The sequence below is a fragment of the Gymnogyps californianus genome, chromosome 1 (genome assembly GCF_018139145.2).
Source record: "Gymnogyps californianus isolate 813 chromosome 1, ASM1813914v2, whole genome shotgun sequence".
Lineage (NCBI taxonomy): Eukaryota > Metazoa > Chordata > Aves > Accipitriformes > Cathartidae > Gymnogyps > Gymnogyps californianus.
This window is the reverse complement of record NC_059471.1, coordinates 214,492,131-214,509,186: the sequence shown is the minus strand read 5'-3', so window position 1 is coordinate 214,509,186 and position 17,056 is coordinate 214,492,131. Positions and strand designations below refer to the sequence as shown.

Here is a 17,056-nt window from a genome sequence, read left to right as displayed (position 1 = left end):
AAGGCCTGTCCTAGAAGATGCATGAGGTCACTCAAGATGGAGAGAAGTTGGTATTAGCAGTGAAGCCAAGCAGATGGCTTTCTCACCTTACCTCCTCAGGGATGAACCAAATACATCAAAACACAACCCTCGCTGCCCAGCCAAACAACAAACTACCCTGGAGAGGGATATGATTTATTGTTACTTTATTAACAACGTGGCTTACAATTGTTTCAAGTAAAAAGGGGATTTATTTCATTTTGAATAAAAATTAAAATATAACTCTGAATATAGATTTTCACTTATTTACATGAAAACATATATACAGAATAGAATCTTACAGCAAACTAACAACATGCCCTTTGCCCTGTGAACTTTAAAAAGTAAAAACACCAGCATTGATTGATTTATATGTATATATATACACATACATATACACACACATATATATACATATATATACACACACATATATATTTGTAACACACCAAAGGGATTATATACACAAAGTTTGAATCAAATCTTCAGTACAAATTGGAATGCAAAACAATTCAAAGGTTTCCAACGTGCATCACCACGAATGGACCATAACTGCTGGTTGTGGAGCTAATTTCTGTTGTTCCATAAGAGACAGGAGGGTTTAAGTGCTTGCCTTGTCCTACCATGGCACATGAGAAGACTCAACTCCCTTCAAAGCCTGCACTTGAGACTTTCACCTCTGTTGGACCACACTGCAGCAAATGCCTGGCCGTACTTGACATCCCTGCTTGTGTACATGAAAGCGTCATGATACTGTTCCCCAGGTGAGTGTTTTCTAGCAAGCAGGTCCCTGAAGGTGAAGGCTGCTGGAATAACTGCATGTGTTGGCATATCCTGACCAGGTTTGGCGGAACAGAGATTGGGAAATTGAATGCATACATTTATAAGCAGATATAACAACCATAATCTCCGGTGAGACTGGAGCAGCAACAAGCAGGTGGAGGACTTGAGAATGATCATTTTCGTCCTGTCACATCGTAACACAGAGCAGAGTGTTTTGTAGACCCACAATCTGAACTCAGGGCAATGTCACCTTTTCTATGGGAGAGAGCTCAAGTTTTAGCCCCTGACATTTCCTATGGAGGTCTGAAAGGTGTAAGAGGAGGTTCTTCAGCTCCCAAACCCAGAAGACACACACGAGTTGGGTACAAGGAAGAAAGACTGATTTTCCCTACTATCCAGCCAAGGAGCCTAGAGCCACCTGAGCCAAATCTCTGTATCTCCACTGGGAAAACAAAATATGAACCTTTCAGCATTGTAGCTCTGAGTGTATTGCCAGCTTCTTTCCTTCCTCTCACCTGGCCCCTGTTGGGACTCAAAGCATCTTTGCTGTGAAAAAGACTCAGAGAAGCCTTCACAAATTATGCTCATCGACCACAGCTGTGCTTCCCTGTTGTGAGAGGTCCCTCGCCACAAAGATCTCTCAAGCCCAGAACTCCAACCTCTCTCCTTCCCTGAAACCCTCCCTCCCCTCTCCCACATCCTTGGCAGTCATCAAGACCAGGAATATCTGTGGGTAGGTAGCCATACGACAATTGACCTGCTGCATTAGGCTACTTGGGCTACGTGACCTATCCAGCAGTAGCATCACTGGAATCATCTGTCCCTTCACAGTGAGCTGTGGGAAACATCTGCCCTTCAGGCTGCGCAGATGACTCCTTCAACAAAGTGTTGAAGCAGGATCTCCTTGTCTCCCCCGACCTAACTGCTCGTCAACAAAACATCCCCGTGCTCATCCATAGTGTGATGATGGATAAAAATGTATTTTGCTGGTATACTGTGCCACGGGCCATTACAGAGGCTGGAGTTTTAAATCAGGAACATGAGACCTTTTTAAAGATAAGAATTAACATGAAAGACTAAAGCAAGAGCAAAGCTGTGAGTGTTTTAAAACTATGACCCATGTTGTTTTTGTGCAGTTCACATGTCTTCTTCTGCAAGAGAACTCCAGTGCATGGCACCAAACTGTTGCAAAACCACTCTTCTTCTGCAGGATGGCTGACATTCAAAGGACTACTGGGCTGTAAAACTCTCATCTTTGACGACTGCCTCATATTCTAACTGCAGCCATTAAGATACTTTGCACTTCTTGCTGGAATATTGTACCAAAGAATAAATGAGAATATTAAATGCTTCTGCTCCTTTATTGGGAGTTCATGAGCACCTAAGGACATGAGCCCTCTTTGTTAAGTCTGGCAGATTTCAGCTGGATTTCTGCCTGCTAGGAGAAGGAGGGGTTTAAATTTTATGTTAACTGCACGCTTTTTGACTTCTAAGTGAAAAAATTTGCTGATGACCTGGTCCCACAGCCCACACATCTGTGAAGACCCTTCCACTAACCTTGGTTACTTCTGGATCAAATCCTGAGTAACACATTCTCTTAGTTCTGGGTCAGCTGATGTGATGAAGAGTATTATTGAGGGGAAAATACACATGCACCTACATTTTGAAAGAGTTTTTACATAAATATACTGTATAAAACTTCTCCAAAACTCACATGATTGGGGCGGTGGTATTTGTTGAGTGTATGATGCGAGTTAAAAAATCTACAGCCACAAGGAAAAAAAAAAAAAATCCTAATGCTTAAGACGTTGCCGATTACAGAAAATATTTCCTGGAGTAGGGAATCAGCTTTGTAATCCCAAGCAATGGAAAATACAGCGTGACATATCTTAGCACCAAAATGGAGCCCTTGAGACTATATTTATCCACATGTAATAAAGCTGGTTTTAATGGTGTTCAGTTGCAGCATGTTCTCTTTTGGCACTTGAATTTGGAAATGGGAGGAACAGTCTGAGTTCATCATTTTCCAGACACACTGCACCAGAAAAGCAAAAAGTATTTGAAGTGCCCTGATGGTACCGAGCTTCTAAAACATTGAGATGGCACTGCAGCTCTGTGAAATTCAATTTTGTGCCCTGAAAAGACCAAGGCAGGCTTTTCAGGCAACCAAATGTTGATTATGGCAGCCCAACAGTGTCTGGTTTGCCTTCAAAGAGCTGAGATGGTGTTTGCTCCACACCACATGACTGGGGACTGCAAAAGGTTGAAGGTTAAAGCCAAGGAATAGTGACTTTTCAGTTTAAGGCAAATTAGCTGTTTCCCCAGAGTGAAATATTAATGCATTTTAGGTGTCTAACTGACTGAGAAACTTTGTAAATCCTAGCAGACATTCAAATACCTCTGACAATGTGGGTCAGGCCATCTCAGCTAGGACATGCATCTGCTAGATGCTTCACTAAGGACAGGGTGTGTAACCTTTGCCCTGATTTCAGTGATTACTGAGGGCACACAGCATTTCTACGAGGTCTTCTGCACCCTGCAGGACCACACTATCAAGGGCTATTGCATATGGATACCATGGTGGAGCTGGAGACCCTGAAATCCTTCTCGGAGCTGAGAGGCCATCACGCCTTAGAGAGGTATAAAAAGCCAAGGTTTGGTCATCCTGGCATTGAGAAAAAAATGGGACTGTGGATGGGAGCTGTGTTTTTGAGCTGGAAAGGGAAGAAGAGCTCTGAAACCAAAGAGAGCATTTTTCTTCAAGGTGGGAGAGGAGCATCCATGACAGCAGGAGGAAGGCAGGACAACCAGCCAGGGAATCATGGACATTCCCCTAAGTTAACGCTTTAATCCAATTTCAGAGACTGGTGCTTCGGGCCTGCAGACTGGGAATTGGCTGATTCTGTCAAGGTAAGCGCTGAGGGGGTTGGGAAGGGAGCAGGGACCTGCCCATGGATCTGTTCAACCTGACTGAGTGCGAGCTCAAAAGAAGCCAGTGCAGATGAAGATGGGCAGGTACCAAACACTCTTCAACCCCCTATTTCTGCTCCAGAAATGCCCATCCTTGGTCCTATGCCTGAAGAGAGGCCAATAACAGGCCAACACACACTCTTCTTGTAGGAGCAAAAAGTGGTCTGTGTGAATGTGCTGAAGTTCAGCATCCAACAGCCCAAAAGCAACAGCCTTGGTAATGGTCTTGGATAACCATGAGTTCAGCACTTCACAGTGGTGGCGTTTTGTAGCTGATAACACAATAAACTTCAGGCTTGGATACCAAATTCAGAACGGGGTGGGGAAGAAGATGTGGCTTCACCAATGTCATCAGTCTATCTGTGAAGTTGCACCAGCTCTGAATTTAACTCAGAACCAGGGCTGGACCAAAAAAAAATTCCAGTGGCTTATACTTCTACATTGCAAAGTAAAGTGATATTTTACCCTAGCAAGATTGGGTTTCCAACATCTCCTTTGAAGTACCTTACTCCAAAGCCTTGCTAATGTTCCAGAATTGAAATGAAGTCCAGGCAAAAGTAAATAGTTCCTTCTGATTTCTGCCTAAGTTATAAGTGACAATCCAAGCATACTGTCCAGTTAAACTACACATCATCCATTTTCCACTTGCTTAAGAAATTGTCTAAGAAGTTCAGCTCCAGCTTTTCTGGAAGGCAATCAGTGCAACAGACAACAGTAGCCCAACCCCCTATTTCTTCCCAACCTGCAGACTAAAAGAAATAATAAAGCATTTACCACTCAAGGTAATTTTAGGATAAAGATTTCAGGTTATCGTCTTCTCTGAAAGGACAGAGAGTGATAAATGAGACGACCCTGAAGAACAATACATTGAAAGACAAATGGTGAGGAGAGAGAAACCTGAGGAAACAAAAGAGCCGGCGCAAGATAAAATTAAAACTCTTTTTTGTTTAATAGGTGAGTTTTAAATACGATTTAACTTCCCTGAACAATCAGTAAAGACTCCCATGTGCTGGGCTCAATGCTTCACCCATCCCCTGCTTGGCCAACATCAGAGCTGGTTGCTCTCCGAGTCTGCAGCTGTCTGCTCCCCCACTGTGCTTCCATGAGTAGTTAGCTGCCATAGGAATATCTACAGTTACAAGTTGATGGAGAAAACAATGACATTTTTGCAACGTGTCCCAGGAAGCGTTAAACGTCTCTGACAAATCCCAGTGGCCAGAAACTCCAAGAACATCAGAGCAGCAAAGGATGCTCAGAAGAAGGTGGATGTGGTAAGTAAAGGATCAGTGCTGGGATGCTGTTTAGCAAACAGCCGTTCTGCTTCCCTTCCTTGAAATGTCCTCATACGCCAGTTCTCCTGACAGCAGTCTTTTGGGAGCTATCTCCTGCTGACAGATGTTATGCCAGCCACTGGAGGGACTGGGCTGAAGCAAGGAGGAGCTGGGAGAAGTGCCCTCCCTGTTTTTCTCAGCCGTGCTCTCATTTTGCTGGGCACAATCCTTTTGTCTTCAGAGACGAAACAAGGAACAACGTTTTTAGGGGACCCGAAGAGGGATCCAAAGTAGTTATCAAACCAGTTGCATGGACACAGTCCACTGCTACTGCCAGTAGAAAAACCAGTCTAAAACCCAGTTTTTGAATGTCTGCACCACTACAGAACCCTATTCCTGGATTTCTGAGAAACAAAAGAAAACCATTTGATGCAGAGGTGACTAATTTTCCCTTCAGTTGATTAAAACTTGAACAACAAGATCTTCAGTACAAGACAACAGCTGAGAACAGATCCAGTCCTGCCGATCTCTCATGTGAGAAAATTTTTGATGAAGTGTCAGGAGTTGGCAGGATCTGGCCCATCCTGCAGCAGCTGCACCCATCACATTCCTCAGTGGCAATTCAGGAAACTCACTGAAAGATAGACTAGAAATTCCTCAGTGATGCATGGCAAACGGAGTCAATACTTCTTGCCTAACACAAGGCAGGGCAGATTTGGATGCAGTCAAGAATATTTATTTCTGAGGCGTTCCCCCTTTAATCCAAAGAATTTAGGGAGGAAACTGATGAAGGAGAAAGCAGCAGCTTTCTAGCCTGGTGTTAGTCAGTAGGTTCTTCTGAGCACACAGTGGTCAGCAGGATTATCTGATCCAAGTTTGCTGTCACCATATGGTATGTGCTTGAGGTGAGGGTTATCTGGCCGTAAGCACTGGCTTCAGATTTAGGGCTAGAAATGACATGCCTTTCTGAAGAGGTCTTCACTGAGTGGGCTTTGGCATCACAGCATTGTAACAGAGCTGTGTACAATTTCCAAGCTGAGTTCCCTGAGGCCAGGGAACAGGGGTCAGTTTATGGTTTGAGAATGAAAGTCTGCCCAAGTCAGTGGTTTCCTATGAAATCAGGCTAAAACTCAGCACAAACCATCCAATTCACTTTTTGACGGAGGGATTCACTTACACCTTAAAGTTAGAGCAAAATTCGGACTTGGTCCCGGTTTGGCTCTTGCTTTTGGGAGAATATTACATCACTGTGATGCCGCCAACCTCTGCTGAGTTACAGCAAATTCAGGCTCAACATGTGGGACTAATGGGGTCATATATCCCTGCAAAGTAAATGGGAAATAATTCTCCTATAAACACAACTGAGGGAAACCCAATGTGTCCAGCCCATTTCTTCACCCTCTCTGGTGCTTACCCTGCTTGGCATGAAGCAAGCCCCCAGTTTCACTAGCCAGGGTGGCACTGGGACAATCTGGAGGCTTTATACAGACTGCGTTGGGCTGGATCCTCAGCTGGTCTAAAGCATCATGGTGTACGCAGTCTGAAAAGACTGATGCTTTTTTATTCCCACCTAGCAACCAGATTCATGAAGGTACAAATGAAACCAGCATTCACTCCACAGTCTCATCATTAAATCTGAACAGCCTTTTCTTTTTTTTCACCCTGTGGGGCCCAAAGTCAGGTCTTTAAAGTGACTAGGATTTAAGAGGATGGGCTTGACTATGAAAGCTTTCATGCATGTTCCTGTACAAGAATGCAGTACTGTACAGATCCCACCACAGAGACATTCATCTTATTGTGCACAGCCAGCGTGGCTCAGGACGCGTTACTGCGTACTAGGTCTTTTTGTACCCCTGTCAGTTCACTGCAGCTTTGTTTGATACCGTACAGAGACCGTGGGTTGAGTCCTCTTTCATAAATCACCCAGGAATAACAAACAGCGTACGACTGATACAACACTTTTTCCTTTTGTAAGACTGGAGAGGCGGGAGAAAAAAAGCCCATTGATCACTAAGATCAAATCTGCAGTAAACCCCAGGTAATGCTACAAATGATCACTTACATTTCAATATGAAAGAAGTGTGTCAGAGTTGGCTAAAAAGAAATGGTCATGTCCAGAAATTGGCCTAGACAAACCATCATCATCTGGAAATGTCCGACCCTTCTCCTTGGCAATGCGTCTGCCATCGGTAGCTTTAATGAATGACAAACCATCTGATCCATGCTGGCCTTGCACCATTGCGTAACGGGTTGGTGAGGCTCACGAGGAGAGATGCCAGCAGTCTTTCGATGTGCTTTACAAGTACAGAAAAATTAGTTCAATTTCTTGCTAGTTTTCTGGTGGTTTTTTTTTTTTTTTCTTCCCTACAGATTAATTCCCAGTGCTTCCAATTCCACGTGTTCTTGGAAAAGAAAAGGGATAGGGGAAAAAAAAACCCTTGAACAAGTTGAAATGTTAAAAAAGAGAGGGAACAAGAAGGAGAACAGAAAGAAGTGGAGAAGTGCAGTCAGTTGGCGTATTGTGCATAGAAAGCAACTTTTACTCGCTCGATCTGGTGACACAGTTTGATGGCTGGACCAAGCTTCAGCTCCATGCATTCCTGCACCGTGGGCAGCGTCAGCAACAGAAGGGCTTGGCCATCGATGTCCTGGGGAAGAAAAAGACAGGGAAAATGGTTTTGTCTGTGGACTCTGAAGGGCAGAAAGCATAACCAGGTCTGGAGAAGCAAGAAGGGAAGCTTGCCCCAAAAATTAAAGGCAGTTTTGTCCTCTGCCCTTTTCTCCACTTTGATGCTGCCCATCTCCTTTCTCTGGGATACCTCATACTTTTTCAGAAGTTGTCTAGTGTGTCTTCATAGGCTCTCACCTTGCCCCCAGTTTCGGAAAAGCCTCCCAGCTGCTGAAATGCAGGATCACTTTCTAAAGAAACTCTGCAGGGTTCACGGAGACCTGATTAGTCCCATTTTATGACTGAGGAACTCAAACAAGGGGGAGGCTGCAGAGAGCACACCAGGAGACACAGGAGGGAGCTGAATGGAGAAACTGATGCTGGTCCCACTGCCAAGTCAGACCCTTCCCCCAGCTCTTTTGGCCCATGATTTGCTCAGCACAGGTTTATGTCTGCCTTGCTCCATGCCGTGTCCCCTGGTCCACCCAGGACCTGCCTTGTTCCACTTCAGCTGCTGAACAACCAAGACAGAGGGGCTTGGACCACCTGGAGCCCTTGCAATCTCTAATGTCCCAGAATCACAAAATGGTGTGGGCTGGAAGGGACCTCTGGAGGTCACGTCCTTCCCTCAGGCATATCTATGCACCAAACTCCATGAACTAGCACCCCAGACAAAACCCATTTTATTAGGGATTTCTGTTGGCTTTATGATCTTCTTAATTAAGAGCTCAAGTCCCCTTTATTCTTTAATGGACTGAGAAGCAGACGAGCAGGCTACAAAAATGCTTTTTACCCCTTAGGGAGGATCAGAGTCTAAGTGCAGAAAAAGCCCTGTAACTCAGAGGCAACATAAACTCCCCAGGACAGTCCTGATTAGGCAGCATTAAACACAAAGAGGACTTGGACACCTTAAGCACTGCTTTGATCAGGACTGTCCATGGCTCAGGTTCTTCCTCCACTGAAGCTTGATGGCGTGGCCCACTGCAGCAGAGCTTCCTTGCAAATCACAAGGAAAAGCTCCAGTCATCTGTGTTCGATTAAAGTCCCCATAAAACTCTTTGGCAAAGGAGAGACAGGGTTGGCTTTCAAGCCCTGGCGTTATTCCAGGCTGATTAACAAACGGTCGGAGCATGCTGCGACGCAGTGACTACAGCATCTTGCTATGGAGTGTTTCAGCCTTGCTCTAGACTCGCACTTCAACTTCTCCCAGTCAAAGCAGCTGCACTCGGGTACAGAGTTACTCATGGTGAAGAATCAGAGATAGTTCAATGTGCAGTTGGCCGTACCACTGACTGCCACCGGCTATGGCCTAATTAACCACACTTGCTTCTTTCTAACTATGATTTCTTAGTGCTGCCCTTTACTTTCAGCGGCGGCTGCTACTCACTAGCCAAGGAATGGCTGTTTCTATATAAATTTTACACGTTCACACTGACTTGAGATGAAAAGCATTGGCTTCTGCTCCTGCAAACCTATCTGCTTAATAGGGAGATGCTTGGCATCTCCTAAAATTAGGTCATCCAAGGGCCTGAATGCCAGATCTTCAGAGGGATGTAGATGGGAAGTAGCTGTCTACATACTCAAAGCATCTAGGTGTTAGCGACAAAATTCAGGCAACCAGTTTTGGGTTCAAGCAGCAGTTTTCTACTTCCCAGTCCACTATTTTAAAACAGGGTGGAACCCATGTGGCCAGGAGAGACAGCTTGCTAGGTACCAATAACCACTATCTGTTGGTACACTAAGATGCCTGTGTGACACAAGGATGGCACTGTGGACTTTGGTATGAACAAGAAAGGTCTAAACCTCCTGCTTTTCACAAGCGCTCCAGCTGAGGTGTTTCTGGTCTCTCTGAGGATCTGGCAAGGCTCTGGTTCAAGTTTCCAAGGGTTTCCATGCCTCGCCAAAATTTCTGCTGTAGCTTGGCCTGAGGGGATCTAAAGCCTGATCATAAATCTCTTTGTCAAGGTCCCGGGCCCAGCTAGTAAGGTGGTACGTGCTGATCTTTTTTTTTGTGATGTGAATAAGCACCACAGACACAAAGAGTTGAGTTACATGAAGACCTCTACCTGCTCCTGAAATATTTTGGCAAGGGGTGCACAGTCGGTCAGTTTAATAAACCTCACGACATCAGTCACGGTCCACTCCAATGGATTACTGTCCAGGATGAGCTTCTCTTCTTCTTCTTGCTTAATTTCCTACAAAAAAACCAAAAGCTCTCATAAAGAAAACAACCTTGGGTGGAGAACCAGGGCAGGGATGCCCTCCTCAGATGAGGAAGGTTTGGCACTGAAGGCTAATTTAGGAAGAATATTGCTATTAATCGGGAGCGATAGCGGGACATACTCACTTCCTTGACTTGTGTGCACTTCTCCGCCTCGCCGTAGGAGTGGGGCTGCGGTCTCCGGCTCCGTCGGGCTCTCTCCGTGGGAGGAGGTCTGTCCGACTCGGTGCTGCTCCGCAAGGTGACTGCTCGCTGGGGCCTGGCAGAGGGGACCTCGGCAGAAGAGGTATCTGTCTGGTCATCCCGGAGCTCTGAGCTGGTTTCCTCGCTTCCCGTCTCGTCCTCCATCGCATCTGGCTCATCATCTTCGCTCTCCTGCACAGGAACCATCAGAGAAACAGCATCCAGGCTCAGAGATTAATACAGCAGCAAATCAAAAGGCACTGGGTCAAACCGCACACCCATGCCCACGCCGGTCCAGGGTAACATTTATTTTAACTGAATTATCTCATTTTCATTACAGTGCTAAGTAGATTAGCCCTCAATTTAGATTTGTTACAAAATGTAGAAGAAAAAAATACATGGTGGACAAATCTTTTTTCTGTTTCTAACAAAAGGTCAACAGCAATAACTCATCTGGCAAGAAATGTTCCTCTGTTGGGCTTGCACCTCAAACCTTGTGGCACGTGAGAAAGGGAAATGGAAAATACTAAAAGGATAAAACGAAACTCAGGTTGCTTGAGATGAAATAAAATCAGACACAGGCTTGAATTTAAACCTTCACCTTCCTTCAAATTGTCATGGGTGTCACCAGTATTGAAAGGAAGGAAATCTTGGTGCCTTTTAAAAATAGCTAGATGTACAAGTGCATACTTGTACTTGATTTCTTAGCCGGCATTTCTGTAAAACCCAGGACAGAGGATTTCACCCAGATTTCCCTGCTTTCAGCCCAACACCTAACTGCTGAAGATGAAGGACAAATTTCCATTTAAAGGATATTATACCAGATTCTTGTTATTTCTATCACACAGAGCTTGCAAGTACACACCAACTGATGGAAACTGTGTATTTTGAGCTTTATATGTACATAAGTGGCCCTAATGGCTTCGACAGCTTAGCTCTGATCAAAGCATGAGCATGCATCCAAGCCACAGGCTTAGGTCTTAAGTGAAAGAGCAATTTTAGACAAAGTTAGTTATATTGGCTGAAAGGCTGAAAAACTTGGCTAATGGTTGATTTAGGCTTAGCATGAGTTTAAATTCCTTTGAAGCAGGTATAATCTAAGGAAATGAAGCAGAACTACACCCAAATGAGGACCAAGTCATGAAGATGCAAGCAATCAACTGAGAGTTGACTAAAATATCTCCCTGCAGCTGAAGTAGAGGGAATTCAAGTAAATCAGTTTTATTTCACATTCCACAAAGCAGCAATCACTGGCACTCAGCTGAGGAAAGGAAATCACATATGAACTTTGTCATTACTATCATGGGAAAACCACCTGGGAACGGTCCACACAGAACTAAGTTTGCTCCAGGTTGTATTTGGACACGAATCATTGCTGAAGCTGGGATCCTGTCATATCACACAGCATACTGGAAAGACTGAGGCCTCAAATACGATATATTTGGGACACAAACCATTTGCTTGTATTCTAAAGATTCTAGAACTTCTATTGCTGGATGTTGGGAACCAAAAATACTACAAATGGTTAATGAAAAAATAAAAGCCCTTGAAACCACAATAGCCCATGAGTTACTATTATTTATTATAATACTTGGAGATCTTAGACATGGATCACAGACCTCCTTCACTCTGCTAGATGCTGTGCAAAGCATCTAGCAGGCTCATCTGCCTGCCTAAAGGCTTGTAAGGAAGCAAAAGAAAACAAAGATATAATATTAGACAGCGTGGTAGCTAGTAAACATTATGAAGGTGGGAGCAAAAACTCTATTTGTTAACTCTAGAATGGACAAGAGTAAAAGTCCCCAAAGTGTCCCAATAAAACCAGTCTGACCTTAGAAGAACAGAGTAACAAGGAGGGATTCAAAATGGAAAATGGAAGTGTTGAGGTTTGCTGAGAAGTCCCTCAAAAGGAAGATGCAGATGGGGGGACAAAGAAGCACCAAGGAGCTTTTGCTGATTTATCCCAGTGCAACACACACCTCTGCAGAGCCTGCAGCATTCAAATCGACAGCTGATGACCTCCTTTTCTTCTGCACAAAGATGGATTTCCGCCTCTTTCTGCGTCTGGCTGGCTTGACATGTCCACTTTTCATGTTGTTATTTTCCCCAATTGGTGGCTTAATGATTTTTTTCCTCTTCCCATAATAATAAGCTGGAGAAATGAAGCAAAACACCCATTAAAAACTTTAACCACCAAGAGAAGGAAACTTTGGCTTGATCCTTGCTACTGATTCAGTACTGCACTCTAGGTGCACTTTTACAACAAACTTTAAAATACACTGATTTGGAAAAAATGTCCAGTGTAAATATAAGATGTCATCTTGGACTAGCGCAGAGTGTTACAGCTCTTACGTATACACATTAATTGGTGATGAGTGAGGAGCCCAGAATTTAACCCTACAATATGTACTTAGGAAAAGCTTGGGCTAAGCCGAGCAGTGATTTGGCGGGAGAGAGGCTAGCATGTTTCAGATTTGATCCAATGTCCTTCTGCATGAGTTAACAGTCTTAGATACTCTTTCAGTTGCTTATGTTTTCAGCAGAGAGTGAAGAGGGCCAGCTATCCTGAATTATGTATGTTTGTTCAATGCACGAAGGAACGTGTTTTTATTACGTTCGACCATTTTGTAGCCCAAGTTGAAATTAAGGATGTGAGAGTCCTCTGACCTTACATTAGGGGCTCGTGTTAGATGCCTTTTGACATGCTCTACAGCATCCTCTGGGGCTGACAGATACTCTGCCCTTCACCAGGCAGGGTATCCCGGGACAACTAACATGTCACTTGGTACCTATGTCAAAGTTCGTAACTGAACTGAGCTTTCCATCAAATCAATGGAGTTTTGAGGAACGATTCATCCAGCCACATACAACCACCACCTTTGAGATGAGACAATCTCAGCTGGAGCTCCCCTAGCTGTACTCCTCCAGCTCTCCAAAGGGAGCTAGCAGTCTAGCTCGGGTGTACACTTGTACAGAAACTCATATTCAGTGATCTGAATCTCTCCCTGAGCCCATTTCTTCTTCTACTCTGGCACCAAACAGAAACTAATTAGTTTAAATCAGTCATATGGGTTTCTTGCAACCTTTGTGGAAGGACAGCACTCACTTCCACTTTCCTGACCTGTTTAAGAGCCAATAATATCAGTAACATTGACAACAAAAAGTGTTGAACACATGCCTAACTTCAGCCTTACTGAATAGGTAGGAACATGTTTAAATATTAAACACTCTGAGCAGAGAGACTGAGTGCTACCAAACTCCTTCCAGCACCTCGGCACTGTGATACTGGCCTGTGCAGGTGCGTATGCCAGAAAATCTTCACTGAGTAGGATAGGATTCATCTCACCTAACAAACCTGTCTCAGATGTAGCAGCTTAAATCTCAGCTGGCCACTGCAGGTTCCTTTTATGTGCTCCTTATATTAACTTTACATATGAAGAAAAGTCAAGACTTCCAAAAAGTAATGACTTTCAGACAGATACATTAGGATGGAGTGAGACGGACAGTTTTCTGGAGATGCCTATTTCTCTGTACAGAATACTACAGGAGCCTACGGTGGCCTGGTCACGATTAAATAACTGCTGTTAGACAAGATGAATCCTACTCAATATTAACATATTACACAACTCCTGTTCTTTATCACTAGCTCATGCAAAGTCTCCCACTGCTCTGATTCCCAGCTAGCAACAAGAAGCATTTTGGCCAATACTCACTGTACTTGGTTTTAGTGTGAATGGAGCAGTTCTCTGGGCAGACTTCGGCCACCAGAACAGGACTGAACAAGTTCGGGCAGCACTCCAACTTTGCACAGACTCTTCTGCAGAAATCCGCTACCTGATCTGATGTCCGCACAATCTTAACAGTCGCCCTGTATGTCTTCCCTCTGTATCTAAAAAAAGAGTACAACAAGACCCCATGTCATCAATCAAGCAATGTCCTTCGATGCTACAGACCAGACCCTCCTCTGTTAGGGAGATATCTTCCCTAATGACTTTTGGAAGAGTGTCTCTCTTGGGAAGGCAGGCAGAATAGGTCTACTTGTTTTAGTGGCTCCATTTCAGATGGACTTGAGGAAGGAAAGGCAGGGTGAAATGATCCTGGAATCAGAGGTGCGGACATGATTTGGGGAGGAATGCATGTGCAGACTGGATATATCTGTAGATAAGGCAAGAGACAGAAAAAAATCATAGTAGGCTTGGTGAGGGTATTACACAGGACAGCATGCCCATACAATGAACTGATGCAAAGTTTTGGGAAGAAGGATGTAGTCTCTCCTCATATATTGATCTGCGATGAGAAGCTTATGTGCCTTGCAGAGCTTTCTGGTCACCACCCTGTTGTGGGCTGCACTGGAGACTGTCTCTATAAGCCCCCAATACACCTTTGGTCTTCTCCATAGCCATCTTTCTTGAGGCAGCTCTCACATCATGTTCCAGCTCACAAGAAGCCCACAGTTTCGTTGTGCCAACTGTGGTTGTATCTGGGTGAAACTGGTCTGTCTGCCATACAGGGACCAGATGACTTCACCACTATAAGATATGGGCAGTACAAGACCCAAGGAACTGATCAGGAGTCTCCTGAGTCATTTAACAGGGCTGTGAGAACAGGCCCTAAAAACAGTGATTCCTACAGGGAATGCTTAGAGCAGATGCAATGAAAGGTTTGTCTTAAATTTGTTATCCATGTGCTACTAAAACATTTATTTCAGTGTTTTATATGAAGTGTTTCTGAGCGATAAATGGCTAAGAAAGATACAGTTACATCCCTGCTGTAATACATTGTAGATGCAAACTCTGAAAAACCAATTATCCCCATAATTTATTAAACAGCAGCACCAAGCTATTGTAAACGGTGAGATAAGGTTTTTAAAACATCTCTTGCACGTCCTGAGGAATGCAACACAAGAGACAATCACGCGAGCGCCTGGTGCTAAGGCATTATAAATGTGCTTAGAGGAGAGAAAAGTAACACACACAAAAGAAAAAGAGGGAGAGACAGTGAAAGAAAGATTACCGGATGGAAGGCAATAAAAGACAAAGATACAGTCGTCAGGAAAAATGAGACAAAGCATTTGTGAGTGCATTAAGGCCCACAGTTCCCTAGCAAGGAATCAGCTGCTGATAGTCAGATATGGAAGAGGAAGAGGAGCAGAAAGTGAAACAAAGGAGACGTGGCCGGAGAGTTAAAATACACAGCGTGCACCCAGACCCAATTCCCTCTCTCTGAAGGTTTCACTGAGTTGTGCAAAGCAACTGAGAAACCACCTTTTGCTGCTCCCCCTCCCAAAAGCTCTTTCTGCAAACACTGGGGTATGGGAAAAGGGTTTGAAACTGTGGTACACGAAGCGTTATAGAGGGGTACCCAAATGAAACTTGGGTCTGAGAACAGCCCACTCCAACCATCCTCATATCACAAAAGACTTGATCCAAAATATCACCTCAACACAAAACTCTTCCAGAACCTAAATGAGCGTTTCTGCAAGGCACCAGGCTCTCATACCCCATATGGTGCCCCACCAAGGACCCCAGGTCATGGTGACAATTCTGGATTCACTCACCCGAATGAATGAATGAATGAATGATTTAATGAGCCAACTCTTCATGCACCCTGACAGACCTGGACAGATGAAATGGAAAAAGTGTTCCTTCCAGATACAGAGCACCGTTATCCCAGCTTCCCTATGAAATAGCTGCACAGGCAGGCTGGCTAAAGAGGGTTTGGCAATACCTAATATCAAAAGAACAATTTCCACAGGCATTTAAATATATCTACTTATAAACGTTTTATATTTCTTTTCAGTGTGTTTGAAAAGACTCCTGCCCTTATTACTTCTCCAGGAGCCATTAAGTTTAACGACAGCCTAGATCATTAGGTCAGCAAGTCTGACTCCTGTGACAGGCTGCAGAATTTCATTACGTTACCTTCACCTGAACCCCAACAACTTTGGTTGGACTGAAGCACCACTTCCCGAAAAGCACCAGTCTCCCCTCGAGGGTCTCCATACTGGAAGAATCCTGGCAGCAGGAGCACCTGTACCTATGCCTCATGAGCCTACACCTCATTTTACGTCTGGACGTGTCTGGATTTAACTTACATTTATTTGTCCTTGTTCTGACTTTCACCGCTAGGATGAAAAGACTGCATCTGGTTTTGTATCCCTGCAAAAGCACTGTAATCAAATTGCCTCTTGATCTTCTTTCTTATAAGCTAAGAAAGCTGCCTGATGGGTATTATTCAAGGATGGCTGACTTTTTCTAACTGTGTGTTTCCTATTGTGTTTGGCTGCCCAGAAAGGACCCATTGTACTGAAGTGCCTGGTGAAAGAAAAAGATGAAACTAGGAAAACGAACAACTGACTGATTTCACAGTCTGGTTTGAATGCAACACACATAGTAATTAACAGAATGGATGGCAAAATGGAGATCACCATGACTGCAGCAATTAGTCTCAATAGCCCAAGGTGTTAGTACTGGCCACAGTAATATTTTTTACATGATTTTGGCCTTGGCAGCACCTCTTTCAACTATAAACCAGATTCTACTAATATTTTCCACATTCCTCACACACTAAAGGTTTTTAACACAAACACCACCAAATGTAATCTGAGCTGTTCTAGGACAGCCACGTGGAAAATGCTCCTTTGGATATAATCAGAAAACCCTCTTCCGTTAGCATCGCTCAAAAAATTACCAACTACTGATACTTCTATTGATGTTTTCATACTAGGACTCCTATCTTGCCAACCACTTGTAAGCAGTAAGTAACCTGCATGCACAGCATGGCAGCACTGGAGACTTGGAAAACAGCCATGTCAAGCATAACATTTTCAGTTTTCTTAGAAGTCACAGTTCTTTTAAAAAAGATTTTTCAGCTAAAGCCAAAGAAATCTTTCTTTCCTCTCCCTCCTTCTCTGCCCTCAGATCCCCAAAACTGGAGAAATCC

At 44.1% G+C, this 17,056-nt stretch overlaps 1 protein-coding gene across 1 annotated transcript in view; it reads right to left on the bottom strand.

The window, feature by feature from the left end:
* Positions 1 to 7,473: 7,473 nt before the first annotated feature.
* SFMBT2 (Scm like with four mbt domains 2) overlaps positions 7,474 to 17,056 on the bottom strand; it is a 102,047-nt gene continuing 92,464 nt past the window's right edge. Inside the window, exons 16-20 of the mRNA XM_050906264.1 lie at positions 13,828 to 14,003; positions 12,094 to 12,266; positions 10,058 to 10,306; positions 9,777 to 9,905; positions 7,474 to 7,690 (exon numbers count right to left, since the gene is read on the bottom strand). Of these exons, the coding sequence (XP_050762221.1) occupies positions 7,550 to 7,690; positions 9,777 to 9,905; positions 10,058 to 10,306; positions 12,094 to 12,266; positions 13,828 to 14,003 (868 nt within the window). The 3' untranslated portion in view covers positions 7,474 to 7,549. The remainder of the gene's footprint in view (positions 7,691 to 9,776; positions 9,906 to 10,057; positions 10,307 to 12,093; positions 12,267 to 13,827; positions 14,004 to 17,056) is intronic.